Genomic DNA, 27,475 nt, shown 5'->3' on the forward strand with positions numbered 1-27,475 from the left:
CGAATAAATAAATATATTGATTTTTTTCCAACAAATTCACGGATGGATATAATTGAGGGGTTTTGCAAAGGACAGTGAAAATGGTGGATTGTAATTGGGCTTAAATTATGGGTGGCGGGTCAGGGTCCAAGTCAAAGAAACAACCCGTTCTCTATTGTCATCTCCGAGTCCGAGACCCAATGTCTCTCACTCCCGTATCACAATTCACAATTCACAAAGAAGTCAAGAGAATAAAGCAAACGTACAAAACCCAAAAAAAGCAAAAGAGGGAAAACTAACGCTATCGAATGGAAGTAGAAGTGGACGAGAAGGAACTCAAAGCCGCCGGCGCTGAACCCTTGCCCGACGGCCGCCGCGGTCTCCGCATCCACGGCTGGGAGATCGAAACTCGCAAGCTCTCCATTCTCACCTCCTCCAACCTCCAGCTGTCAGTCTCTCTCTCTTTTAAATTCGTAAACTCAAAGCATGAACTGTGCCATTTCATGTAATGATTTTGTTGTTGTGTTAATTTTAGCTTGTGCAAATTTAAATTTGAATTTTGCGTCGCTAGCTATATAGAGTCGAATAAAAATTGGTGATCAGTCAGGTTTTCTTGAATGTGGTGAAAATGTTAGGAGAAGTGGGAATTGAAATTTGTAAAGTCTCTTGACATTGTCATTATACTAGGAACCTAGGATCAATTGCCGCCTTCACCGGAATCAGAAACTAATGTACATTGACAATTTAGATTTTATTTGGTGTTAGTTATGGAAAATTGGAGAGATCTTCATATTGCCAGAAGAAGTTTGATGATATATGTTAGGGGTCGGTCTATGAGTATATGTTACCGCCTAAGTCATGATGGTTATGTTATGTGGTCACAGGTGGGAAGAAAAGCTTCAGACTTCTCACTTGCCAGAGATGGTTTTCGGGGAGAGTTGTTTAATTCTTAAACATGTGGATAGTGGCACCAAAATTCATTTTAATGCATTCGATGCTCTAACTGGCTGGAAGCAGGAGGCGTTGCGGCCAGTCGAGGTCCCTGCAGCTGCAAAATGGAAATTCAGAAGGTAAATTAGGTGTCGTCTCTGTAGGCAATTTCTTTGTTGTGGACAACTGGGTCTATAAATTTCTTCAAGTATAAGTCTTGAAGGATTACTACTTTTGTGAACTGTTATATCACCTACCTTATTAATTTACATGCGGAATAGAATTTCAGTGTGCGTCCCTGATTTTGGGTTTGTTTCTGTCAATCATTTGCTTTTGGGTCTTAAGTAGTTAAATTCCTTTTGTGAATTTGTAGCAAACCCTCCGAACAGGTGATACTGGACTATGACTATACATTCACAACACCATATTGTGGAAGTGAAACAATTGAGATAGATACAGAGAAGGTATGTGCTCCCCCTTTCTCTATCCCTGTAAAGCCTTTTCTAAAATCAAGATTTCATGCTGTAGTGAGTTCTCTAGGCTCCTCTTATAGATTTGGTTTTGCTTTTGCGATGAATATTTGTTACATAACTTGATGGTTTCCCTTTCCCTTTTAGTGCATTCCTTAATTATAGGGTTGCAAATTTCAGAAATATTTTGCTGGAAACAGAAAGGTCTATTTATCTTTTTATAATAGTGATATTGTGCTGTTTCATATGGCCAGCATGGAAGAGAGGAAATCTCGCAGGGGACATATGGTCTCCACTGGGATAACTGTGAGGAGAAAATTGATGTGGTTTCACTAGCATCGAAAGAGCCTATTCTCTTCTATGATGAGGTGGGCATCTTGATGCATAGACAAAGTCATATTCTTTTTCAGGAATATATTCCATGCCATGACCAAAATAACCCTTGTTACTGAACAGGTAGTCTTGTATGAAGATGAATTGGCTGATAACGGAGTATCGCTCTTAACTGTAAAAGTGGTAAATTTTCCATCTTCTGTTAGATGTCAATCTTCTTTCTGCACAACTTTGAGATGGTTAAAGACTAATAATTTTTTGTTTTTTGGGGATTTTTCAAGAGAGTCATGCCAAGTTGTTGGTTTCTTCTCTTACGATTCTGGGTGAGTCAACTTTCTTTCTTCACTATTTTTCCATGAAATTATATTAAATAAAGGAGAATTTATTACATCATACCTTATTTTTAATGTTCATGCACCCCATTCAATAACAAAGCTTACAAAGGGAATACTCTGTTCTAGTAAATCAGACAATTATATTGGAAAATATATATATACTTTGGTTCTTTTGTTTGGTAAAAAACTCACAAACCCTGGTGGATTTAAACCATTGACCTCACTCATTACTCTGTACATATTTCAGGTGGAAAGTGTTGTTAGGGCCAGAGGCCATATCTTTACCTTCTCTTTCTGTTTTTTGAACTATAAAAATTTTGTTTAGTCTCTGAATCAGTTCTTCTTATAGCTTAGAGTGGATGGAGTGCTTATGAGATTAAGGGACACTCGTATGCATTGTGTCTTTGGAGTTGGTGAAAATCCCATTATCCTTAGAGAAAGTTGCTGGAGAGAAGCCACATTTCAAGTTCTATCTTCTGTAAGTTTTTCCTCTTCATGTATGTGCGTATGTCCATTTGCATGTTGCAAAATCATGTCATTCTTTGATCAAGTTGGGATAATAATCTTGTTATTTTTGGTTCCATTCTTTAGAAAATTTGTCACTTGTGCAAGACTTGACCTTGATGTTAGCTTGATAATGTTGTTTTGTCTTTTTGTTGATGTTAGCCTGATAATGTTATTATCTAGTTGCAAATATATCAAAAAATTTCTTATTTTGTTTGTGATTGGAGTCAAAGAGGTGCTTGTGCATTTATGGGTTTTATTACTTTGTCTCTACCAAAATGCTACGCCTCAACTCTTCTAAAAAAATCAGATTTCTTGTAATAAGTTTTGATATTCAGTAATTCCTGTTAAAAAATAATCACCGAAATTCAAACATTTATCTATCCAGCCATAAGGTAGATCAGCCACTACTCCGATATGGAAATATTTATGCATCATTATCATACCTGTAAATTTGGTTGCTTTATAATATGATGCTGCCATGAAAGATTGATTTGTTATTACTTCGTGAATTCTTCTATTCAAGATTTATTTTATGGGACCCACATGTGAAGCCCAAATAAAGTAAAAGTTGCGTTGTTTAGCTCTAGTTATGTGTGTTTTTGGGTTAAAAACAATTTTTTTTCCAAGAGCCTTGTCCAAGGTCCAAATCCCCCCTCCCCCATCGTAACTATCGAAAAAAGTGTTAAAATAATTTTTATTTGTTTCTTATTAAAAAATTTATCGTCAATTTTGTATTCAAGGGAAAATTTGTAATGTCTGCAATTACTGCAAATTGAGGGTATTTTATTAGTTTGGTTGATTTTAGAATTTTCTAGGAAATGTTAGTTTCTTAGGTTATATGTTCTTAGTGTCCAAATTTGGCTTTCATTAGGTTTTTAGTTTACTAGTCAAACTAAGTATTCTGATACTACTATTACAAGAAAGTCCTTAAGTACTCAAAGGAGAGATGGAGATGATTAATAAAAATATGGAGTGTTTTCGGCATTGAGGCAAGTTGGCCTTCATGTGTTCTTTTCTCCTTTTTTCTTTTCCCATCTTCTGTCTTGTGGTACTGTTTATAAATCCACTGAACATTGTAACTCCTCTCTTGTCATTCTTCCTTACAACTCCAAATCAAATACTTTCTTTTACCTTCTAAAACCCTAAAAATAAAAAATAAAAAACTTGAGGCTCTTGCCTTAGTTCCTTTTTCATGGCTTAGGGCGTTTGCCTTGCTTGCCTAGGTTATAAAGGCGAGCACCTCACCTCACCTGAGTGCCTAGAAGAGCACCCATTTCGCATTTGAATACAATGAACTCCACATACTTTCTTCTACCAAATAGCCACCAAATAACTCATTCAGCCACCTTTTAATTTCTATCACAACCCCAAACCCTTTCTTCAACAATTCTAAACCCTAGATCCACAAATTCTCCTAACCATAAAATTCCCCACAAGTACCTGTAGACAGATTCCCCATTTTTTCCTTTGTCAATATAAATTCCTCAAAGGTATGAGACTTTTTTTAACGTTTGAAGATTCTGTGTTCCCCTTCTCCCAGGAAAACACACGCACTTCTGACTTCTCTCATGTGTCTTTCCAGCTGATTTTGGAAAGGTCCTAATGTTTTGTGTCTAGGACTTACTGAAGTTGTGTCTGTTTAAAGAAATAATTGACATCCTCTCGTTCTTTTGCCTAAACAATGTTTCCAAGAAAGTACCCTTTTGTAACCTTGAGGAACTCAAGAGTCATCATATACATGTGTGTGTACTTTCTAGGACTTCTGTACAAAAAATTTATTTTTTTGACAAGTAATAAATTTTATTGAAAGAGAGACTACTCTATATACATAATAGTGCACACAAAGAAGCCTAAAGAATTACAAGGATAAGGGGTATGTACAAAAGTGTAAAGACTATATATTCAGGGATGGATTTACTGTTGGTAAATCCCCTTGCAAAAGACCAATCAAATAAAGAGCAAATAAACAATGTGAGTAACTGGGTCCAAAAAGTTGTTTCCTTAAAAGTACAGAGGTTCCATTCCCCACACAATGTCCACATCAAACGTAAAGAGACTAAGCGTCCAGACATCCAAAGAATCTTTGCCTACCCAATTCCTCCAGCCAAATAAAAGATCAATGAGATTTCCTGTTGACACCCAATGAATCCCAAAAGAGCTAAGAACAAAACTCAATGACTCATAAGCGACAGGACAATGTATCAATAAATGGTCATTATTTCCCCACTACACCAACACATACAGCACCCTATCAATGTGTAACCTTTTTTCATGAGATAGTTGCATTCGTCTTTCCTTAAATGAGTCCTGAGATAATAAGGGATATGAAAGTATAACTTATAGATTTAGAAAATAAATGAATAAAGCTGGTTTAGGATACAGTAAGAGAACTCAAGAGTGTGCACAGAATCATGGGGAAATAAGTTGAATTGGAAAGTGGCCAAGAGCCTTGTAGCTCAATTGACACCTTTTGGTATTTCCAATGGAGACGTCCAGGGTTCAAATCCCCCCTCTCAACTATTATTATTATTATTATTATTATTATTAAAAAAAGATGAATTGGAAAGAGAAGAAGAGAACCAAGGAAGTGCAGACATGACGAATGGGCGGCGTGTCCATGTTGGACCTAGACATCCCTTAGACACGGCTGCATGTGTGTCCGCTGAGTATTTGCCTGGAAATTTTTTTTTCTCTTAATTGGGACATGACACAGACATGGTAGAGACACCATGAGCAAAAACAATTAAAAAAAAAATAAAAAAAGAGAGGAAAAAAGCATGGATCTGCATGATCACCACTGTCAATTGAGGGTTAAACAGCACAAGATCTCTTCTTTTCTCATATACTTGCATGATCACCACCATTGATCTGCCTGAGACCTCTTTCTCTCTCTCTCTTTGGTCGTGGGCCTTATTGCTTGCCAGCCTTAGATTGGCAGCGGGTAACCCATCTACAGCCTCGTCACATGTCTTCAGTTATGGAAACCCATTGGTTAGTTTCTGATTCTCTCTCTCTCTCTCTCTCTCTCTCTCTCTCTCTCTCTCTCTCTCTCTCTCTCCCCCTGTTATGGAAACCCATTGGTTAGTTTCTGATTCTCTCTCTCTCTCTCTCTCTCTCTCTCTCTCTCTCTCCCCCGCATCCTTCAGCTCTTTCATACTCTCTCTCTCTCTCTCTCTCTCTTAAAAAATTCTAGAAGTAGAACCCGTGTAACTCTTTTTGTTTTTATTCTAGAAGTAGAACCAGTGAAGTGGTAGTGAGTAGTGACTGACTACTATACAGGTTTTATTTTCTTATTTTTAACTAGAGATTTGGTTTAAGATCATTTGTTATTGATAAATTTCATGCGTCCGGTTAGTTAAGTTAGTATTTGATGGTGATGGATTTGACTCATTTGTTTGTTTATTTATTTATTTATTTTTATTAATTGATTTTTTATTGTGTTTATCATTTACATGTAATATTTTCTTTATTTCTTAAATTGAATTATTTGTAGGTAAATTGAACTATAATTTTGATTGTAATTTATTCTAAATATTGGTTTGTACTTTAAACATTATTTATGGGGGGGAATCATAGTATCTCTTTGCTATCTTCTTCTTTTCTTTTCTCTTCTTCTTCTTCTTCTTCTTCTTCTTCTTCTTTTTTTATAAATATTTTTCAAATATTTGATGGTTATTACTTATTTTTAAAAACTAAATTCCCAAAAATATATAAAATATACCTAAAATAAATATCATGTATGTTATATTGTGTCCCATGTTGTCTATATTTGTGCTTCCTTGAAGAAAACTCTAGGCTACTAGATAGCAAATGAGCTCTAGCTCAAGAGGCACTTCCTTCATCCATAATAATAGGATACAAGGTGAGGTCGTGAGTTCAAGACCCATGAGTAGCGTGTTTAACTTATCAATTAAATTAGGGTTAACTTAACTCTAGGCTGTTGGGTTTTCCATAAACTAAAGTCTAAAACATTCCATTTCCATAAACCAGTGCTTAATATCTCTAGAAGTTCATAGATATCTATATTTTTTTAATTCTTCTTTACACTAAGACAGTTACACTTAAAATATAGCACAAATAACCTAAAACACTAGGTATTACCCAAGAAAATACTACTAATACCCATATAAATAACCTAAAAACTACTAATCAAAATATTAAATAAACTGAACTCCATGATGAAGGAAAGATTGGGGAATATGTCCATGTGTGCTTATGGTGGGCTTAGGGTTAGGAGAATATGCGGATTTGGGGTTTAGATCTTTCAAAGAAATGACAAGAGTTCAAAGAATGACTAGGGTTTATAGGGAAAGCGAAATATTTGATTTAGGTTGCAAAAGAGATGAAAAGAAACTGGATTGAATATGTTTATTGGATAGTAATAGTAGCATGTTTCCTGCATGTTAGCTCATTTTTTGTGGATGTATATGCTTCAACTGTTTAGGATTGATTGGGTCATGCTAGGTTTTGTTGCAGAATTATTATTTTGTTGGCACCATTGGCTTGGGAAACATAATTTCAACATTTGGAATTTGATTCCAGGCTGTTTGATGTGAACTATTTTAATTGAACGTAATTGGCGATACTGAGAAATCTCTGGTTCAGTTGTTAGATTTGTGCCAATGGACTTTTTTCGATTGGTCTCAATGTTGGGGTCTCTCAAACTGTTCTGCTCTTCTTGATTTTCTTTTGTCTCTTAGAATAGTATAATGTTTATTTGTCCTTCTTTGTTTTTGATTGTTCTTTGTTCACTATCGTGAACTCTGTGTATCTTTTCATCTTTTCCTCATTAATAATATTTCCTTATTACCTATCCCAAAAAAAGTAATAGCAGCTTGAACTGTGATAATGCAACAAAGAAGAGAAAGATAAGAGAAAAGAAGAGAAGAACACACTGATCTGTTGAAAGAAGTGATAAAGTTCAAAGAATGACTAGGATTTTCTGTTGAAAGTGAAATATTTGTTTAGGGTTGCAAAAGAGATGAGAAGCTGGATTGAATTTGTCCAATGGTTGTAAACAGTTGTGTGAACTGTGATAACACAAGAGAAAGAGAAGAGAAAAGGAGAGAGTACACTATTGCCAAAATACCTTTGACGTATGACAAATAGGGGAGTTTGTCTATGTGTGCTTGCGGTGGGTTTAGGGTTTGGAGAATTTGTGGATGGTTCAGAATTGTTGAAGAAAGGGTTATGAGGTTCTGTTAGAAATTAAAAGATGGTTTGATAAGTTATTTTTTTATAAGAAAGTAGGTGGTGTTTTATGGTTTTGATAGGTAAAAACAAGGGATTGATTTGGGATTGTATGGAAGAAGAAAGAGAGATTTTTATGTTGTTTTGGGCCACAATGAATATTGAATAGTACCCATGAACGGTATCCCAAGAAAGAGAAGAAGAAAAAGTGGAAAATATCACATGAAGGGCAACATGCCTCAATGCTCAAAACGCTCAATGTTTTTATCAATCCTTCTTTGAGTACATTGAACACAATCTATAAAGACCTTTTCTTGTGCTAGTAACATTAGGATTCCTAGTTTGGCTAATTAAACCTAAGATATAGGATTTCCTAGAAAATTGTGGGTTCAATTAGAGTACCAAAATATACCCTTAATTCACAGAAGTTGCAGAAAATTATAAATTTCCCCTAACTACAAATTTGATCATATTCATAACAAAATAAAACCTAAATAAAAAACTGTTTTAACCAGAAAAGACTCATACCTAAACCTTTAAAACCACATGACTTTACGTCAATTATACTTTACACATGGGCCGCATAAAATTAGTCTTAAATAGGAGAATTTGTGAAGTAGTAACAAATTAAACTTTAACCTCAATACTCAAAAAAAACAAATTATCTACTAATCAACTCTGAATTATTTTAGCAGTGAACAAATATAGGACTCTTTCAGTACTAGTAACATATCGGACTTCTAATTTGACTAATAAACTAAATACCTAATAAGGTTTTTTTTTTTTGATAAGTAAGAAAGTTGTATATACAAAAAACTGCTTTATGCAAAATAGCACAAAGCAAAGCAAAGATTACAAAAAAAAAGGAAAGAAAAGCAGAAACATAAAGGAAAAACTAATTACAAAGAAAAAGAGAGCTAAGGAACAAAGAGAGAGAATCACTAGTTGTGAGTCCCCAAGCTCTAGACCAATAAAAAAGGGAACCAATGAAAAAAGCAAGCATCTAGTCATCAGATCTATCTAAGTTCTCAAAGGTCCACCGATTACGTTCCCTCCAAATACACCACATCAAACACAATGGAACTAAATTCCAAATGTTAGATGAGTGCTTCCCCAACCAATTCCACCAGCCAAAGAGGAAATCTGCCATCGATCGTGAGGGAACCCACAAAATCCCAAAAGTTCTAAAGACAAAGCTCCATAGCTGGTGAGCCTTTCTATAGTGTAACAATAGATAATCCACTGTCACCCCCCTACAATGACACATAATACACCAATCAACAAAATCAAGCCCCTAATCCGCAAATTATCACCCATAAGAATCCTATCCCATGCAAATGTCCAAACAAAGAAAGAAACATGCTGGGGTGCCTTAATCTTCCAAATGCCTTTCCAAGGAAAAACAACAGAAGATGAACCACGTAGCTTATGGTAAAACGAATGAATATTAAAATCCCCATTTTTCGTCAACTTTCATCTCATAAGATCACCATCATCCACTGAAGGTAAGTTGAAGGCCAAGAATCAAAAGAAATCATCCTCCACATCTGCCTCCCGATCATTAGGACCCGAATAAAATGAACATCCCAACTTCTTTTGTCCCTCTCTCCTTGGCATATCAAAGAAGAGTCTACTGAGGCTGCTCTATTAGTAGCAATATTGTATAAGACTGGAAAAGCCAAATGGAGAGGAAGATCCCTACACAACCGGTCTGTCCAAAATTTCACTCTATCCCCCTCCCCAACCTTAAACTAGATATTTTTGCTAAAAGCTTCCCAACCCATCCAGATACTTCTCCACAAACCACACCCATGAACACCCCTTCCCAACTTGGAGGTCCACCTCCCATTCTTCCCCAAATTTCAAAGCTACCACCCTCCTCCAAAGCCGTGAAACGCCAAAGCCATTTTCCTAGGAGGGCTTTATTGAAAGTGGTCAGTTTCCTGATTCCTAAACCGCCATAGGCAATAGACATACACACTTTATCCCATCCCAACAAATGTGTCTTGGAATCACCCCACAAAAAATCCCTTTGCATCTTCTCAATTTTGTTAGCCACATGAGTAGGAATGGTGAAAAGAGATAAAAAATAAGTAGGGAGGCTAGATAATGTACTCTTGAGCAATGTTAGTCTAGCACCTTTCAACAAATACAACTTCTTCCACCTGGCTAACTTTTTTTCAATTTTTTCCAGAATAGAATTCCAAATAGAGGGTGACTTTCGAGACGCCCCCAATGACATACCAAGATAAGTCATTGGCAAAGACCCAACCCTACAACCCAATATCTTTGCCAAAGCATGCACATTATTCACCTACCCTATAGGAACCATTTCACTCTTAGATACATTAACCTTCAAGCTGGTCACAGCTTGAAAAAAATGTAGTAACAACCAAACATGTAGGAGTTGCTCCACATTTGCATCACAAAAAGGAATAGTATCATATACAAACAACAGGTGCGAAACACATTCCCCTCCACCCCTCCTACCATTAGCCCTAAAGCCACTAAGTAATCCTGCCCTCTCCATTCTCTTCACCATCCTACTAAACACCTCCATCATCACCAAAAATAACATGGGAGATAGCAGATCCTTTTGTCTCAAACCCCTTGAACTACCAAAAAAGTCAGCTGGAGACCTATTGACCAGCACAGAAAATTGAATTGTGGTTATACAGGTGTGAATCCATTTACACCATTTCTCCCCAAAGCCCATTTTTTTCAACAAATTCAGAAGAGCCCCCAAATTCACAGTCATAAGCTTTCTTAATATCTAGCTTACAAATCACCCCCGGCATCTTACTCTTCACCCGACTATCAACACATTCATTGGCAATAAGAACTGAATCAAGGATTTGTTTGCCTCCCACAAAACTATTTTGAGATTCTGATATTAACTAGTCTAACACCACTTTCAAAAGATTTGTCAAAACCTTGGCCAAGATCTTATAAATATTCCTCATCAAGCTAATAGGTTTGAAATCTCGAATATTAGAGGCATCATTCTTCTTTGGAATTAAGACTATAAAAGTAGCATTAAGAGATTTATCAAACTTATAGTGCTAATAGAACTCTTCAAAACTGCTAAGACATCTCTTTCCACAACTCTCTAGCAATGATGGAAAAAGGCCATTGAGAAGCCATCTAGACCTGGAGCTTTATCTCCTTCCATTTTTGTGACAACTAATAGTATCTCCTCATTCTTGAACCTCCTTTCCAGCCAACCGCTCTCCATCCTTCCAATTGATCAAACTTCAAACCTTCCACAAAAGGCCTCCACTCCTCTGATTCCTGATACAAGGTTTTATAAATTTGAACAACTTGAGCAGTCACTTCAGCTCCCTCCTCATAAATCACCTTATCTATCTCTAAAAAACTCAGATGATTATACCTTCTATGGGAATTAGCCACCTTGTGGAAGAACTTAGTATTATTATCGCCCTCCTTGATACCCAACATCCTCGATTTCTGCCTCCAAGAGATTTCCTCCAAAGAAAGAACTCTACTTGAGACCTCACTCCATTTCTATCATTGAACTCCGCCTCAGAGTGTCCAAGATCCACTTCCTTAGCATCTAAAGAATCTAAGGCCCCCAGTAGTTCTTTCTTTTGACGACTAACATTGCCAAACTCTCTACAGTTCCATTGAATAATATCTTCTTTCAGCCTTCAACCTTTTAGCAAACACATAACTACGTGTACCCGAGAAAGAATGGCGATTCCACCATGAGTAAACTCTATCAACAAACCCATCCGTCTTCAACCACATGTTCTCAAACCGAAAAGGATCCTTCCCCCTTGCCATTCCCCGTGGCTCCAAAAGGTAATAAAAGACTAACTTGAACTGAATGAAAATAAATCTATGAACGCTTTGAATCTCCTAAAAAATTCTAGGTTGAACTCAATTACCAAATTGTCCTTAATCCATAGAAGTTGCATAAGATACAGTTCTAACATTGGTTATGAAACTAACCATAATATTTAAAATAAAGATACCCAAATTAAAAGCTATTTGACACTAGACTTCTATTGATATGACCTTCAAAACCATTGGGCTTCTGCTTCAATTGGAATCACATGTGGCCTCCATAAAGTAATCTTGAATAGACAAATTTGCGAAGTACCAACAAATTAATCTTCAATTCTTGCATCACTCCAGAGTCCAGACCATATTAATTTTTGAAATAGCGCCCCCCCCCCAAATAAAAAGAAAGTTTACAGACAACCATAAAAAGCCCTAGAACTCCTCAATGAATGACAATTTAACTCTAGCTCTAGACTCCCTGTGACACAACCATGAAAGATATCAGACTTTTCTCCACTATCTCATTTGTGCTCCACACAATAAAAGTCCAGAATGCCAGAGCTGGGAGGTGAACACAGAGGCATTCTGAAACCAAAGCTTCAGTTTCATTTAGGTTTCAGATTGAGTCGTGTGTTTTTGTGAATTGTAATTTTGGCAGATGATTTTTGACATGGCCTTTAATATTTTATGTTGAGTTATGGCAGTGAAACTTTGATGTAATAAAACTTCACTGACTCTCACTGTAGAAGTGGAGCATGGTAAACATTGGTTTGAACTCTATTTAGTGAGTGCAAAGTCAGGACATTGATATCATTGAAATTGTGTAACATAATGGTTTAAATTTTTTGACTGCTTGTGCTAGGTGTAGATTTTGTACCATCAGTCAGTCATACTAGCTTGCATTCTCAATCTGTTCTCTTGTTCTGTTTTTCCTCTTCACATCGGCAACTCTTTAAGAAGATATACAGTTTTACCTTTTTATTGTCATGATTTTGAAGTATTTCTTTTCTCAATGCATTGAATGATTAAATGTGTTGCAGAAAGGACACCCTTCGGATTCTGCTGCCTATAGTGATCCAAGCATCATCAGCCAGAGGCTTCCTGTCATCATGCACAAGACCCAAAAGCTTAAAATTCCTGGTAATTTGTAAGGTGATAATTGTCTTCATACAAAAAGGACTCAATTGTTTCCTTTGTGGTGGTTGTAGAGAATTTAAACATCCTGAACTCTGATACATATTCTTGTTGCTTATTCTCTCATGCTTTATTTATTTATTGTTATGTTCACCAAATTTACACAAATTATGGCTTGAGAAATTTTACTGTGATGTTTATACCATAGCTTCAATGAAAAATTTGGGGAGCAAAAGCAAAAGCAATGCAATATGAGTTATAATGCTTATGTATGTTTCAACTTCTACGTGGAAATTTAACCTCAAGGGGTAGCGCACTGGTTGGGGACCATACCTCATGATGAATTCACTAGTTCAAATCTGCCCTTCCCCCTCCCATTGGTGCCAAACTTACTTTTCAAAAAAAAAAAAAAAAAAAAAAACCCACATGGAAATGCCCTTGGTTTGTACATAACATCCAAGATGATGAAACGCAAATTGCTGAAATCTAAGCCCTCGCACTGCCAATTTAGAAAATTTGCTATGTGCCATCTTGTCTTGTAGTTCAAAGATCCCTGAAATTTGTCAGGAGCTCAATTTTATATGAAGAAAGTAGCTAGAGACAAATGCATTGTATTTAGACTTCGTAACTGAGAGTGTGCATATTTGCCGGTGCATTTAAGTAAACCATGTGCACATTTTTTAACCAAAATTAAGTTGTTTGATCTGATAGATAAAATTTATTCCACGGGATTATCAGTCATAATCTTACCAGCGAGTGCTCCAGCTCAACTAGAATCTCCTCCCCTTGTAAGTTGTAGAGAGAGATGGGGGGGGGGGGTTGGTCGTTGGTTCAAGACCCACAACCCGTGTGTATAACTTACTAATAAAAAATTATCAGTCATAATCTTAGGACAAGATTTGTACTGAATTCTTCCTTCTTCATTTTCTATTCATCTTTTCTCTACTTAGTACACCTTGTAGGCTAAGTTAGGACAAGATATGTACTGAATTCTTTATTTTCTAATCATCTTTTTCTCTACTTAGTACATCTTGTAGGCTGAGGACAAGATATGTACTGAATTCTTTCTTTCGTAATCATCTATTTCTCTACTTAGTACAACTTATAGGTGGAGTTAGGACAAGATGTGTACTTTGTTCGTAGATCTTGTAACATTATTATTATCAGGAAAGCTGACTTTTTGCTAATTATTTGGATTTTTTCCCACTTCATCAGAAATGCAAAGTGTCACCAATATGAATTGTAGAGTTGGTAATACTGATCACCTTAGTTACTTCATTACATTTGAATCATTATCACCATAATGCTATTTGAACATATATATATATATATATATTATTAAAAAAAAATAAAATAAAACTCAAAATTGATAATTAGGATTAGAGGCACTCTCTAAAAACTTTGTAATGTGTACTGCACCAGGAATTATTTTAGGCATCAACAACGTGGGATAACTTAGGGTTGCTTGTGCTACAACCAGCATAAGTGGTAGGAGATTCTTGGTTATTCTTCTAGTTTCATTAGGCAGAACCACCAACCAGTATTTGAACTTTGAACTTTGGATCCTACCTTGGTTAGTTTCTGTACTTGATGGATGAAGAAAATCAAAAGCCGTTCCAACAGAAAAGGGTGGAAAATAAACCAAACTGAGGTAGGATGTATGGGTCAGAGCCGCAGATTTAAGTCAAGTTTCTGTGGCTCTGATGGTGGCTCTGGTAATTGTGAATCCAAATGAAAGCTGCCTGGCCACATCGAATCCATTGCATCCTCCAGTGTGAAGGGCATCCATGCCATTCCAAAACCTGTGTTGGTATCATTAATTCTTGCTCCAATTGCAGTTACATCTCTGCTTGGCTTTTGCACAAGTGAATGGGGCCGAATGCCAAGGGATCGTGACATGGGAGTGCTGATAGGCAATCCCATCATCGCCATCATCCTATGAGACTGGTATCTTCTGGCTGCACCTCTTTCCCTCTTGTGAGCATTCTGATGGCCCCCTAATGCTTGTGAACTAAAGAACTTTCTCATGCAGAAGTTGCATGAAAAAATCTTGGTAGCAGTTTTTGGTTGTGGTTCAGAGTCTCCTGCTGTTGAGAGCAGATTCCTCCCTAGGCTCAGGTTCAGCCACTCTCCTGGATTATTATCTTCAGTTCCATTGTTGTTGTCATCGTCATCGATCACTATTTCACTCTGCCGTTTTTCTGCTCTTACTTCAGTTGCTTCTTCTCCCTGAAAGATCATGCCTCCAGACTCTCCAATGTCAATTAGTTGACAGGTGATGGAATGAATAGAGAGGCTTTGTGGATTGGTTATGATTGAACTCTTCAAAGAATTAGATCAAAGAAGAAGAGAGTAAATAAGTGGGGAGAGGTATCAGACTGTATGGGAAGTGAGATTGGAGGGTTTTATTTTATTTTATCTTATCTCCATTCAGTGACCCCACCAAGTGATGCTTGGTGCTTCAGGGGACATTGCTTATGTCATCTTTACTGTTCTTCTATAGCTTTGGATTCCCCACTTTCATCTTTTGCCTTTCTTTTTCTGTCCTCAAATCACTATAACTTTACATGGTTCTCTTTATAGTAACAAAAGAAATACAAGGTTGACAATGATGAAACAAATCCTTGTTAGTCAAAACCATAATCTTACCAATTTCTTTGAACTGCCTGCCATGAGTGCTTCTTACCCACCAAGCAAACAGTTCAATTGGCTGAACTGTTGTGACTTCAGCATGGTGCTTGTGCATGTGTTTATTGATTTTGGTAATTTCTGAAACCATAGGATAAACCCAGGTGCTTGAAAGCTGAAATTTTTTGACAGAGGAACTGTTTATGGCTCTAGAAGGGCTGATTGTTTGGTTAATAAACCCAAATCACTAGATTGTGGAGCATGAAGTGATGCAGGGGCAAGCTACTTTTACTGGATGTATTGGAGCACCAACAGCTTCTGAATTTTACATTTTCAATTTTGTTATGTAATTCTTCCCCTTAGTGTATCAATAGTTGATTAGTGACGGAAGAGATTTAGTTAGCATTGGACCTATTGAGATGATAACATGTGTCACCTCCACATGTTGTCATTGCATTGAGTCCAGTGCATTGGACTCATCGCAATAATAGGACCTGGCTTGAGTCCGGTGCATCCAATGCACTTAACTTAAGCCAAGTCCTATTATTTGGTGAACTCATTTTAATCAGGTGGAATAGAGCCCATAAATATTGTCCCTTCCACAGAGAGCATGAATAATTCACGGGCCAGAACAGTGACAGTAGGTATGAAATAATATAAAGATGGCACCCACCAGAAAAGAGGTTTGTCCTGATCAGAGAAGTGAGTGAATGATAAGTTTCTGTCTGGCCTAAAAAAAGTAAAAGTTTATGATGAGCTTTAATTTACTGAATGCAGCTATTGTAGTAACTAGTGGGTAGTAGCAACTGGTAAAGATTAGTTAGATTAGTAAATGGCGTATTGATTTGATTTGTTGTTGGGTGTAGTAATGGGTCCCTGAAATTTGCCAATAATGGTGATAAAAAGTAAACCAAATGGGCTGGTTTGTTCCCATTTTGATGTAGTGTTTTCTTTTGAGCAGGTGTATTATGTGTGTGTCCCCATGCTCGGGATTGTTGGTGTTTCTAACTTTCATTTCAATGTACATTAGGAGATGTGCACTAAGCCACTTGTACTTTCTTCTCCAAGTCTTTTTTGTTATAAAACCTGAGAAGAATTAAAATTCAGTTTCCCATAAAGGCCATTTCTCTCTCTCTCTCTCTCTCTCTCTCTCTCTCTCTCTCTAATTCACACACACAAAAGACCACATAAAGATAAATAATACCCCCAATCAATGAATGAAATTTCAGATTTTTTTCAAGTACACAAATTTAGTCACATTGTGTTTGGTTGTCCGTTGCTACTGTAACAACTTTCTTAAAAGGCTAAAAGTGGCAGCCCCCTTGAGCTAATCTCAATGCTGCTAATATTGATGTTAGAAGAAAATTAGAAGTTGATTGATTTGAAATATTTTTTTGATATTAATATTTTGGTTAGCTGGATTGCATTAATAACTAGATAATCGAGTTGTGTAAATTACAGACATGGGCCTATAATATTAGGCCTAAATTTATGAACTTTGTTTTGCAAATTTAGTTTATCCAAATATCTACTTCTAACAAATCAAAATCTATCTATGATTCCTCTCTTCACGCATACAACTTCATAGATTCATTCTCAACTTTCACTTTTAATCAAGAGTTTTGTAGCTTAATGAAATTTCCAGTTTCCCTTCACAAAAAGAAGCAAAGGTTCAAATTTCTCTCCATATTGTTGTAAGTATCAAAAAAAAAAAAAAAAAAAAAAAAAAAAAAACCCTTTCCGCTTTATTTGGCTTTTGCAAGATTATAATTTGAGTATATACTAAGTTGGCCTCTATAATCTATATGGCCTCTATAATCAATATGCAATAATTTTAATTGGATAATGGGAGATCATTATCATTTGAGAAGCAATAAAGGAAGATAAAATTAAAATTGTTGTCACTTGTCACTGAAAGAATGTTTGACCTACTAGCTTTTAATGGATACCTTACAATTGATAATATGCAAATAGAACAAAATTCATGGTGCTGACGCCAGATGGCTAAGATAAAGCATTTTTTTTTTAGTGATAATGACATTGGGGCAAGTGGTTGAGTGAATTTATCCAAAGTCCAAACACTTTTGGAATGCACATTTTCTAAACTCTAGTTCACAGTAGTTCTCATAGAAGAACAATTGAGACAAGGCTAAGGGTATACTAATACAACTCTATAAAGCAAAAGGCTATATATTATTGGTTGCAGATGCAATCATCATTTTAGATTCGATAAAATTCTTTGAGTTGCAATGCAAATTGTATTGTTGTTCAAATTCTTCATTTCCAATATTGTGTTATAGAAAAGAAGTTAAACTGCATAATTATCCTTAACCTTTAATTTTTGTTTCAAAATTATACTTACTTCAAAATGCTTAAAAACATCCTTACTATCTTCTAAAGGATAAAAAATAGTAATTATTTAGCAAACAACATTTATGAAACCAATGTCACTTCACTTTGATGACACTGAACTTATGACATGATATGAATTCTGTTTTTTATATCAAAATTTTCTATGAGTTAGACAATTATAAAGATATTTTTTAAAATAACTTTAAAAGCATAAAGACTTAAAGATTGAGATACAAATATGCAATAATCGACAATCCTGTCACATTCAGGTGAGAGACATTTTTCTCTGTAGAGTTATGAAACAGAGTCAAATCCCATGGATTTTTTAGTTCATGAGTGTTTTTGAAGGACCACTTGTGAGAAAAGAATTCGACAAAGTTTTTTTACCAACTTTTTTTCCTGAGATATGTTCTCTCCAAATAGTTGCATATGTACAATGAACAAGATGCAAGTTGCATTTAGCCCCACACACTGTCCCTTATGGAAGTATGAACTCAACTCCAATGTTGACTGAACATTCCCCCCTATGTTTTATTCTTGAGAACCGACCTCAAAGCCATATAATTCAATCATCTTTCAAGAGAAGTAATGGCGAAGAAGAGCACCACCATAATTATGAGGTCTCTAGTTCTCAATGGCATTGTTGGCAAATAAGAAACCTTACCAAAAAAGACACCACTATCAAAGGTTCAGGAGGTATCATGAGAAAAAAGGGTGCTGCCAGGAAAATTCCAAGTAAGAAAGGAAAAAAAATATACATATTGGATTGGTAGTATATGAAAGAATGATGAAACGTGATTCACGGGAGGTGACATACTGACACTATATCTTTATTTTTGCCTAAGCATTGATTTTTACAAATCTAAATCAAACAAACTGTTTTATTTTGAGATTTCATGTTTGAATATAAGTTAAAAGACTTTGCAAGAATCCTGACAACAAAATATGCCTTGAGAAAGAAAATGATACTGAGCTGAACTGTTTCTGTCCTAGTAACAATAAAGCAATATATGAACAAAAGCAAGCAATCAAGTATTGCACATTATTATTGTCTCTTATTTAGGGTAAATTGCAAAGTACACTGCTTTATTATAAAGTATGAGTTTTTAAAATTGTACTTTAACTTACACCCAAACTCATTTTTTTGTTTCAAGTGAAATGTCTTCGTTTTGGGATATTGATTTAGCAACACCCCACCCCCCCCCAAAAAAAAAAAAACACACACACACAGACATACACACACACACACACACACATCAGCATGTTAGCGTGTCACTTAACATCCAAAGCTTATGGAGGATAGGGTTTTGCTAATGAAACCAAACTTAAGGGTGTAAAATCCAAATAACCTCAAACTTTAAAGTGTACTTTGCAATTTACCCTTTTATTTATTAAGTAGTCATATTATTAGTGGTCTCTTTCCCTTCACATGTCAAGTATAGGGCAAGACTAGGGTAGTTGGGTCTACTAAACCTATGCACTAGACCTGATAAGACATTGCCATATGAGTAGTGTTGGACACATAACATCCTATTCTATGGCGGAGCTACACATACCCCTCAAATTTTGAAAATATTCTTTGTTTGTGTGTGTGTATATAATTATTTTAACATTTTGAAAATTTAACCTAAAAAAAAGGAGTCCCCCCCCCCCCCCTAATATTAGAGGTAGTTTTTTTTTTTTAGTTTGTATATATATAGCTTATTGTGTGTGTGCGGGGGAGGTAGGGAGGTTGTCTTGACTAATATATTAGTGTCACAACTCGGTCCCCCAAAGAAAAACAAAAATTCCTGAGTCCGCTCCTGATCCTCTTAGATCTAATACACAAAAGCCCTAGACCCAAATCATGTCCACTATGTAAAAGTTACACATTTCAACACTCCTTTTATTTTTATTTTGCTGAAACATGTTAACATTCTCATGAAATATAAGATTGAGAGCCTTTATATTTCCAAAATCCAAACCTTTAGTCTTGAATGACCATTCAAGATTAAATCATAGAGGAAAAAACTATATATGTGATGGAAAGTAACATTTGTTTAAAGTAGGTGAAACTACAATATTGGTCCCTCAAGTTTACCCTGTGTGCACAATTGGTCCCTCAAGTTTGAAGCGTGTGCAATTGGTCTCTCAAGTTTTCAAAATGAGCAATATAAGTCCTTTTACTAACTGTCATTAACGATGTTACTTATGTGGCTAACGGAACAATGACTTGGCATTTTGTTTTAATGATGTGGCATATTTTTAATTAAAATATTACTAACTAAAATTACACATGATAAATATTATTTACCAAATTAAAAAACTATTTTCTACCAATTGTAAATACCCATGGATGACCTCAAATCTGCACTCACCTTCTGCAATTCCTCAGCACTGCTCTTTCCATCCTAGGACGATTCCAATGCAAACTTCAGCTCTCTCTTCTGGCCCATGCGAGGGTATCCAACAATATGTGATGCCATTGTTCGTTCTAAAATCAAATAAACAAAATTAATTTAAAAAAAAAATGCTTAGTACTGCGATTCCTAGATTTGTTTAAGAAGAAACTAATCAATTCAATTCTTTCAGATCTATATCTAACACATTGGTTGGTTTCAATTTCAATTATGTATGTTTTTCCTAGATCTAAATCTAATATCTGAAATCCAGGTCAGATCTAATGTGAATAGCAAAGACCACTTCTAGATTCGGAGGATAAATATGGTTCAAAACACCGCTTTCTTATAACCAAAACTAGATCCGTCGTGACCCTAGCTAATAATAGTATAATACTAATTGAGAGATGTGTGTGTTTGTGGTAAGGTCCTTTATATATATATATATAAAATGTGCTCTTATATATATATATATATATATATATTTTTTTTTTTTTTAAGTTTGGCACTAAACATGTTTGGATTTATCTTTTTCAACCCATTATGTGGCGATTAAACAAGCCATTGACTCATCAAAACAAAATTGTGACTAAAACTACACACGCAATGTCTCTTTAACTGCCATATAATGGGTTAGAGTAAGACAACTTCATATATGTTTAGAGTCAAACTTATTTCTTCAAGTTTTGGATCATTCATGTTTTTGAAAATTTCATTAGTTGAATTGAAATATTTTTTACTCACTTTGGTATACAATTTGATAATTTGTATTGAAAATGAAACTTTCTAATTCATTACAAATAAAAGATGAATTTTTTCTATGAAAGATCGTCTTCAAACATAATTTTGATAGAAAATACTAAGCAACTTTTTTTTTTTAGTTTGTATATATATAGCTTATTGTGTGTGTGCGGGGGAGGTAGGGAGGTTGTCTTGACTAATATATTAGTGTCACAACTCGGTCCCCCAAAGAAAAACAAAAATTCCTGAGTCCGCTCCTGATCCTCTTAGATCTAATACACAAAAGCCCTAGACCCAAATCATGTCCACTATGTAAAAGTTACACATTTCAACACTCCTTTTATTTTTATTTTGCTGAAACATGTTAACATTCTCATGAAATATAAGATTGAGAGCCTTTATATTTCCAAAATCCAAACCTTTAGTCTTGAATGACCATTCAAGATTAAATCATAGAGGAAAAAACTATATATGTGATGGAAAGTAACATTTGTTTAAAGTATCCCGACGAGAGTGTGTGTCCAACCATCACACACAAGATTAACGATCAATTATCTTTTGGTAGACCGTAGACCTATGAGCGGGTTTTGTTTGTGGCCCAGTAATGCTTGTGATGGTGTCGTGCTGGTTTTTAAAATTTTTTCTTTTTCTTTTTAAGTAATTAGTTAGGCAAACTTGCTATCAGAATAATTGGGTTCTTTCAAAAAGTGAATGGGCCATAACAATCCCTTCGGATCTTTCTCTAGGATTTGCTGTCATAATCCTAGTGATTTGAACTTCTTTGTTAACTCTTTCCAACCAAAAAAAATCTTATAAATGTTTACTGCTTTCAAGTAAAGTTGAAGATCAGAGAAATGAGAGAGAATGAATGGTTTCCGATAGGATTTTGAATAACTTGACTAAGAAAAAAATTTGTTTATATTTGTTTATTAACATGAGTAAAATTCAAAGCTCAACTATTAAATAAGCAGAACTCAAACATGATTATGTGACTTTGAACAGGTTCATAAGAGACTTGATTAATATATAATAATATAAATGTGTAAAATATACTTTTATAGACTTGAGATTAGATTATGTGTGTAAATAAGTTTAAAACATATCAAATCATTACTTATAATTTATTGATGATATAAATAGTCCATTTTGTAGTAAAAGTATATACAATTTTTAACAATACAAGATTGGTGAAACTAATTTTTATAATAAATCATTCTATCTAATTAACTCAAATAATATCATTTCAATTATTAATTAATTAATTATTAGCATAAATTTGCAAAGGGAAAATATATTTTAATCATAGTGTTTACTATATATGAGAAAGGAATAAGTTAATTTAATTGCGCTTGAACAAGTTTAAGCTTATTCGACAAAAACATGAACCAACTTTGAACATGTAATTTAGTATGATAATAAGCTCAAACTCAGCTCATGATCGAGATAAATTTAAATGAACAATCATGAACTTTTAATACTGAGCTGGTGTCATTTACCACCACAGTTTCAAGAGAGATCCTCTAAAACAAATCCAAAGCAACATTGGATGCGTACACACTGCACAAGGATCAGGGGAGATTTATTTTATTTTATTTCTAAGTACGATTTAATTGGTGTTTATGCTTTAAAGTGGCTCATTGAGGTGACCCAATCTAAAGCATTGATTTAAAATAAATGGTCATTCTCAAAAAAAAAAAAAAAAAAAAAAGATTTAAAATAAATGGTAAGAGTATTGCTGAGTTTCCTACAATTTCTAGAGGAACAAATTCCTGGATGGGGACAGGAGCCATATCCCATTATAAGACCAATTAAATGGAGTAACGATTCATAAACCAACTTCTCTAGGCTGGAGATCAATTTGCTTCAAAGAAAAGGTCAATGGAGTAGACCATGCTACATGAACCTAAAGTGACAGCCTTCGAGGTTTGTCATGACATGGGGCGTCCCATGTGCTCACTATCATGAAATTAACATGCATAACCCAAGCGTTTTGCTTAAGAAAGAGAAAAAAAAAAGCATAAACTGGAACATAGTGACAAACAGAACCATAAGACTCTTGTCACAAAACTTCTGTGGAGTCAGTCATTCACACTCACTAACTCCCATCTCAGTTGGCAATCGAATCATAACTCAGAAGTTCATAACAGCTTGAATTTGACTGTAGAAATATGTGTCGTGAACCAAAAAAAAAAATACTCACCACTCCAGCAAGTGCACCGGTATTGAGCACTAATTATCATATCATGAAAAAGCAATGCAATTTTTTTATTAAAAAGAAATAAAGCAGCAAAAGCTAATAGATGTGCTTCAGAAACCAACTTTACCAGAAATCATTGAACAAAAGATTCACTAGCCAAAACTAATGCAAGTTGATGACCATGATATGGAGAAATTCCCAAGTTTCTTCTTGGAAATGGCATAACCTAGATGACAAACTTATTAATTTCCTATCCTACTAGAAAGCATAAGCTCCTACAGGATATCCACTCTCTACGACTGCCCCAAATTAACTTTTCTTCTTTTTCTTTTTCTTTTTTGGCACACAAATGTGCTGATACAACTGCCCTTTCAAGTACCTGCAAAGACAGAGCAAAACGAACATTATATATTTAAGAATTTAGGACTATATACACCAAGTGATTTCAAAATTACAGCAATCCCAGGATACCCAAACATAACTTGTTCTCAAATCCCAAGAATAACCTTCACAAAATACTCCCCTCCAAGCAAAAACATGCTTAATATGAAATTGAAAGACAAGTAGATGTAGAAAAGAACATATTCAAGCAAATATACTGAAAGAAAGATAAGTTACACAAAAGAAAGTATCAAAATTCTTCAAAACTTGTGAAGACATGAAAGACTCAATACACATCCAAAACTATTGCTGCAAAAGCTTAAATGATGGTGTTGTGTCATCTTTCTTATTTCCATAATCAACATAGGTACACATTACTAACAGAGATTGTGATAGAGTTACTATCTCCATGAATTTTATGTCAGAAGATTCCAAATGATCCTCTTGGTAACACTTAAACATTAGTTAGGCAACTTATCTTATGAGAGAGGGAGGAAAAAAAGAGGGGGGGGGGGGGGGGGGTTGTGTTGAACAGACACAATTAAGATACCCATAATGTCTGGTGATTGAAATGCAACCTCCCACAACCTAAACAATGTATAAAGGACAACGTCCATAGGTATCCAGTTTCTCCTCTATGTGATATCCTTTTTCTTTTTTCTTTTTTTTGGAAAAGTTCCTCTTTGTGAGTTTTTTTTAATTGGCAAGTTAAACATGCACCCAATGTGTCTTGTACATGTGACCTCACCCTCCACCTAGAACTTATACGGGGAGGAGGAGCCAGTTGAGCTAGTGCTCACTGGCTTCCTTTCTGTGATATCAAATTAGTAAACATTACACTCAGTAAAGAAAATCAATAAGTGCATGGATCATAGTATAAAATGATAGAAAATCCTACATTCGAGTTAAAAAATGATATTTTTAGTAATAACTAAAGGATCAAATTAGGACTCAAGGTGTTCAAAACTCTGTCAAACGTAGGCATATTCAATTAGTCACATGGAAAATATTCTCCCAACACCACACAATCAGAGAAAAAAGTGTGTAATGCTAGTTGAAGAGCTTTCCCTTTTTTTTTCCTCTCCCACCTTAAAAAGAGAAGGAAAGAAAGTTGAATGATGTATGATTTTCATCACACAAAGAATCCAGGAATATGCTAACAAAAGGACCCTATAGAGTTATGGTTTCTCCTCCCAAATGGAAGAAAACTTTAATCAGTTGCCCTGGAAGTTTTATATGGTCTTTTTAGAATCTGATGTAATTCTACATGGACAACTTTATTAGCAAAAGAACCATAGCTAGTATTCATAGAACAAAGAAAATGATAAAAACATGAGATTTTGAGTATGACTCTTAATATATTTCATACATAACACAGCAGATAAAAGTAACAAATAAATAAACATGAATAGCTAGATCCCCCAAAGAAAAAATCATATGAATAGTAAGAGACTACAGTAGTGGTAATTAGCATTTCCAACTTACTTAACGTGCAAAGAAGACCCAAAAACCCAAGATATAAAAAATCACATGTAGATTTTTGTGTATGTGTGTGTGTGTGTGGTTGGGGGGGAGGAGGGGGTTAAAATGATAGGTAAATTACTCAAGAAAATCTTGGTTAAAATTTAAATTACAAGTTTTAAGTTTGGTATAATTGTCATTTAAGTCCTTGAAGTTTCAATTTTGTCAATTACATCCTCAAACTTTGCAAACATTGTTAATGAGATCCTTTCATACACTACTATTAAAAATTTGCTGTTAACAACACAATGACGCATTTTTATGCCTTCTTTGAGTTCTTTCCCATGTTAACCTTTTAACTCTTTTTGTCTTTATTTTTCTGTCTCTTTCTCTTCCCTAAACTCTTTCAACAATCCAATTACATTATATACAATCAATTAACCAAACTTGTTCCCAAGAATTGGAATGAAAAAATGGGAATTGAAGACCTCATATGTGAACAAAAGAATTCAATCCACTAGAATGAATAAGATCAAAACTAAATGTTTTTTTTTTTTTTTAAGAAAAGAATCATGCAGAAAAGCCCCATCAACCCATTCCCAAACCCTTCTAAAATCAATCTATACAATAGAATTAAGGAATATGATAAGAATGCAGCAAAGAATCATAAAAATAAGCCAAACACCCAACCAATTTCAAAGACTACACCATTGAGGAGAACTCTAGTCTAATGTCTGGTCTTTTGCAGCATGTTTAGGTGATTGTGGAGGAAACCTCTGATAAGAAGATCCAAGAGAAAGACGCTTAAAAACTCCCGTACGGCTGTACCTCAAAGCTATCATAAATGAATCGGTAAAGCTACAGTCACCTCTCCCTTTCCTAGTACCACACACCATGGACTCTTACAAGATGCCAGGCTATTATAAAAGAAACACAAATTATAGTCAATGTTTGTGCAATTGGACTGATGAGATATATGGATGTCTAGGCTATTTCCTCATATGGACCTTCGATGTGAGACTGATCCCCTGTCCACCCATGCTGGCCAAGTGCTTTGTGTCAGTGGTAGAAGGTAAATGGGTGATAAAGAAAGGGTTTGAGGAGAGAGAGAGAGTGAGTTAATGGTAAAATGGGAAAGAAAAATTAAACTACATCATTTTTGTAGTGTTAAGTATTAACAGTGAGTCAGTGACTTGGATCAAATTGACAACGTTTGCAAAGTTTGAGGACAAACTTGAAAAAATTGAAACTTTAGGTTCCAAAATGACCACAAACTTAGAGGATGCAATGTAAAATTTAACCCAAAATATTTTACCAATATTATAATCTCCCCAAAAAAACAAAAAAAAGTTTCTCTCTGCAAGTTATTTGACTCAATAACTTGCTAATCTAATCATTTCTAGGGTTCTACATTAACCATTTACCAGTAAAAAATCAGCAATTTCACCACATTTGTGTTTTAGAAAGAAAGGATTAAAAAGATAACCTACAATGCAGCATCATTCTCCCAGCCATTTGGATGATTGAAAGTCCTCGTGCATCACCCGTCTTTTCCATTCCACCCTATCAATTCCCAATCCCAAGTCTTTTTAATCAACCACACTTAAAATACTAACAAACTCCTACCAAGCCCTCACTCTATCAACCAAACACAACAACCATAACCAGATTTTTTTAAGTCTCAAAACATTTTAATGTTTTCTAAGGCATTAGTGGATACACAACAACAAAAGTAGAAAAAGTTGTTTTTTAAATTTTATTATTGTCATGTATCCCAAAAACAGCAAGACTCACAAACTACTAGCGATCCTGACAAGTACGGCAGAAGGTACCATGAGACAGCTCACAAAAAGCTCGCACGCTGACAGCAATGTGAGATGTAAGGCGAGTCGCGGCCATCACGTTCCCAAGCGGCAGCAGCGATTGTGTGCATCCCAATTCTCCCAAGTTCCTATACCAAAACACAAAACAAACAAAAACCAGTAAATCTCAGTAAATAAAAAAAAAAAAAAAAAACATTGGATCCCTTTACTTGCTAGCTACAATAATGTTTTTCAATAGCTAATTCATTGTGAAACTCGTTTTATAAGACAGATCATTATCATTTGAGACCCCCAAGAAAGTAAATTTCCATTAAGTATGTGTGTGAGCATCAAAATTAAACAATGCTCTAGTTAGTTTGAAACTAAGTAAACATTTAGGAACTTATTTTCAGTGTTTCTAGCTTGATAAAACACTTACAAAAAAAAAAAACAAAAACAAAAACAAAAAACAAAATATTTTTTGTATGGGGTTAGGGTTAGAGAGACCTGGAGAGGGGAGCAAAGGAGAGACGGCGGGGAGCGGCGAGAGGCGGAGGACGGAGGCGGGGGAGTGGCGGCGATGCGCGGCGCGTTGAAGCCCTAGCAGTAGAGATCAACGAGCGTGACAGCGACGATCCTGATCTCAAAGCCATTTCTGACTCTCTCTTTCACTCTCAGTGCTTTCTTTTTTTTTTTTTTTTTTTTTACGATGAATAAGGTGTTTCATTTGTTATCTAAAAAATTCTACGTATTGGTTAGTTTCTAAAGTTTAAAATTCTTAAAATTAGAAGAGAATGTCGAATGAACAAGCCTTTGTGTTATCTTTTTTCTTTTTTTTTAAAATTCTTAGCTA

The 27,475-nt window shown here is 35.1% G+C and overlaps 3 protein-coding genes across 8 annotated transcripts; 1 reads left to right on the plus strand and 2 right to left on the minus strand.

Moving 5' to 3' along the window:
• Positions 1-180: 180 nt before the first annotated feature.
• Positions 181-12,850, plus strand: LOC112016988 (TIP41-like protein). The gene is made up of 8 exons (XM_024049459.2): positions 181-427; positions 864-1,049; positions 1,283-1,373; positions 1,634-1,747; positions 1,836-1,895; positions 1,994-2,035; positions 2,397-2,525; positions 12,589-12,850. The coding sequence occupies exons 1-8, from the start codon at positions 288-290 to the stop codon at positions 12,697-12,699; spliced, it is 873 nt and encodes a 290-aa protein (XP_023905227.1). The 5' UTR covers positions 181-287; the 3' UTR covers positions 12,700-12,850.
• A 1,186-nt stretch (positions 12,851-14,036) lies between these two features.
• Positions 14,037-15,208, minus strand: LOC112017142 (zinc finger protein 4). The gene has a single exon (XM_024049607.2). The coding sequence runs from the start codon at positions 14,921-14,923 to the stop codon at positions 14,348-14,350; it is 576 nt and encodes a 191-aa protein (XP_023905375.1). The 5' UTR covers positions 14,924-15,208; the 3' UTR covers positions 14,037-14,347.
• A 7,812-nt stretch (positions 15,209-23,020) lies between these two features.
• Positions 23,021-27,325, minus strand: LOC111995949 (uncharacterized). 6 transcript variants are annotated; one of them, XM_065763243.1, is made up of 4 exons: positions 27,130-27,325; positions 26,653-26,771; positions 26,311-26,383; positions 23,021-23,357 (listed from the first exon to the last, which is right to left on the minus strand). In XM_065763243.1, exons 1-3 carry the CDS (start codon positions 27,273-27,275, stop codon positions 26,361-26,363), a joined length of 288 nt encoding a protein of 95 aa, XP_065619315.1. In that variant the 5' UTR covers positions 27,276-27,325; the 3' UTR covers positions 23,021-23,357; positions 26,311-26,360. The 6 variants fall into 6 exon arrangements, with proteins under 6 accessions (XP_065619315.1, XP_065619316.1, XP_065619313.1 ...); XM_065763244.1 differs by having other exon boundaries at positions 26,307-26,383; XM_065763241.1 differs by having other exon boundaries at positions 26,615-26,771.
• Between the last annotated feature and the right edge of the window lie 150 nt (positions 27,326-27,475).

The sequence above is a fragment of the Quercus suber genome, unplaced genomic scaffold (genome assembly GCF_002906115.3).
Source record: "Quercus suber isolate HL8 unplaced genomic scaffold, Cork oak 2.0 scaffold_499, whole genome shotgun sequence".
Lineage (NCBI taxonomy): Eukaryota > Viridiplantae > Streptophyta > Magnoliopsida > Fagales > Fagaceae > Quercus > Quercus suber.

Bases quoted from the DNA above. Each gene is read 5' to 3' on its own strand.
- LOC112016988 (XM_024049459.2), top strand. From the start codon at position 288: ATGGAAGTAGAAGTGGACGAGAAGGAACTCAAAGCCGCCGGCGCTGAA. The intron at 1,374-1,633 runs GTATGTGCTCCC...TCATATGGCCAG, and splicing joins TTGAGATAGATACAGAGAAG to CATGGAAGAGAGGAAATCTC. The intron at 2,526-12,588 runs GTAAGTTTTTCC...AATGTGTTGCAG, and splicing joins CATTTCAAGTTCTATCTTCT to AAAGGACACCCTTCGGATTC.
- LOC112017142 (XM_024049607.2), bottom strand. From the start codon at position 14,923: ATGATCTTTCAGGGAGAAGAAGCAACTGAAGTAAGAGCAGAAAAACGG.
- LOC111995949 (XM_065763240.1), bottom strand. From the start codon at position 27,275: ATGGCTTTGAGATCAGGATCGTCGCTGTCACGCTCGTTGATCTCTACT. The intron at 26,772-27,129 runs GTCTCTCTAACC...GTTTTGGTATAG, and splicing joins TCCTTTGCTCCCCTCTCCAG to GAACTTGGGAGAATTGGGAT.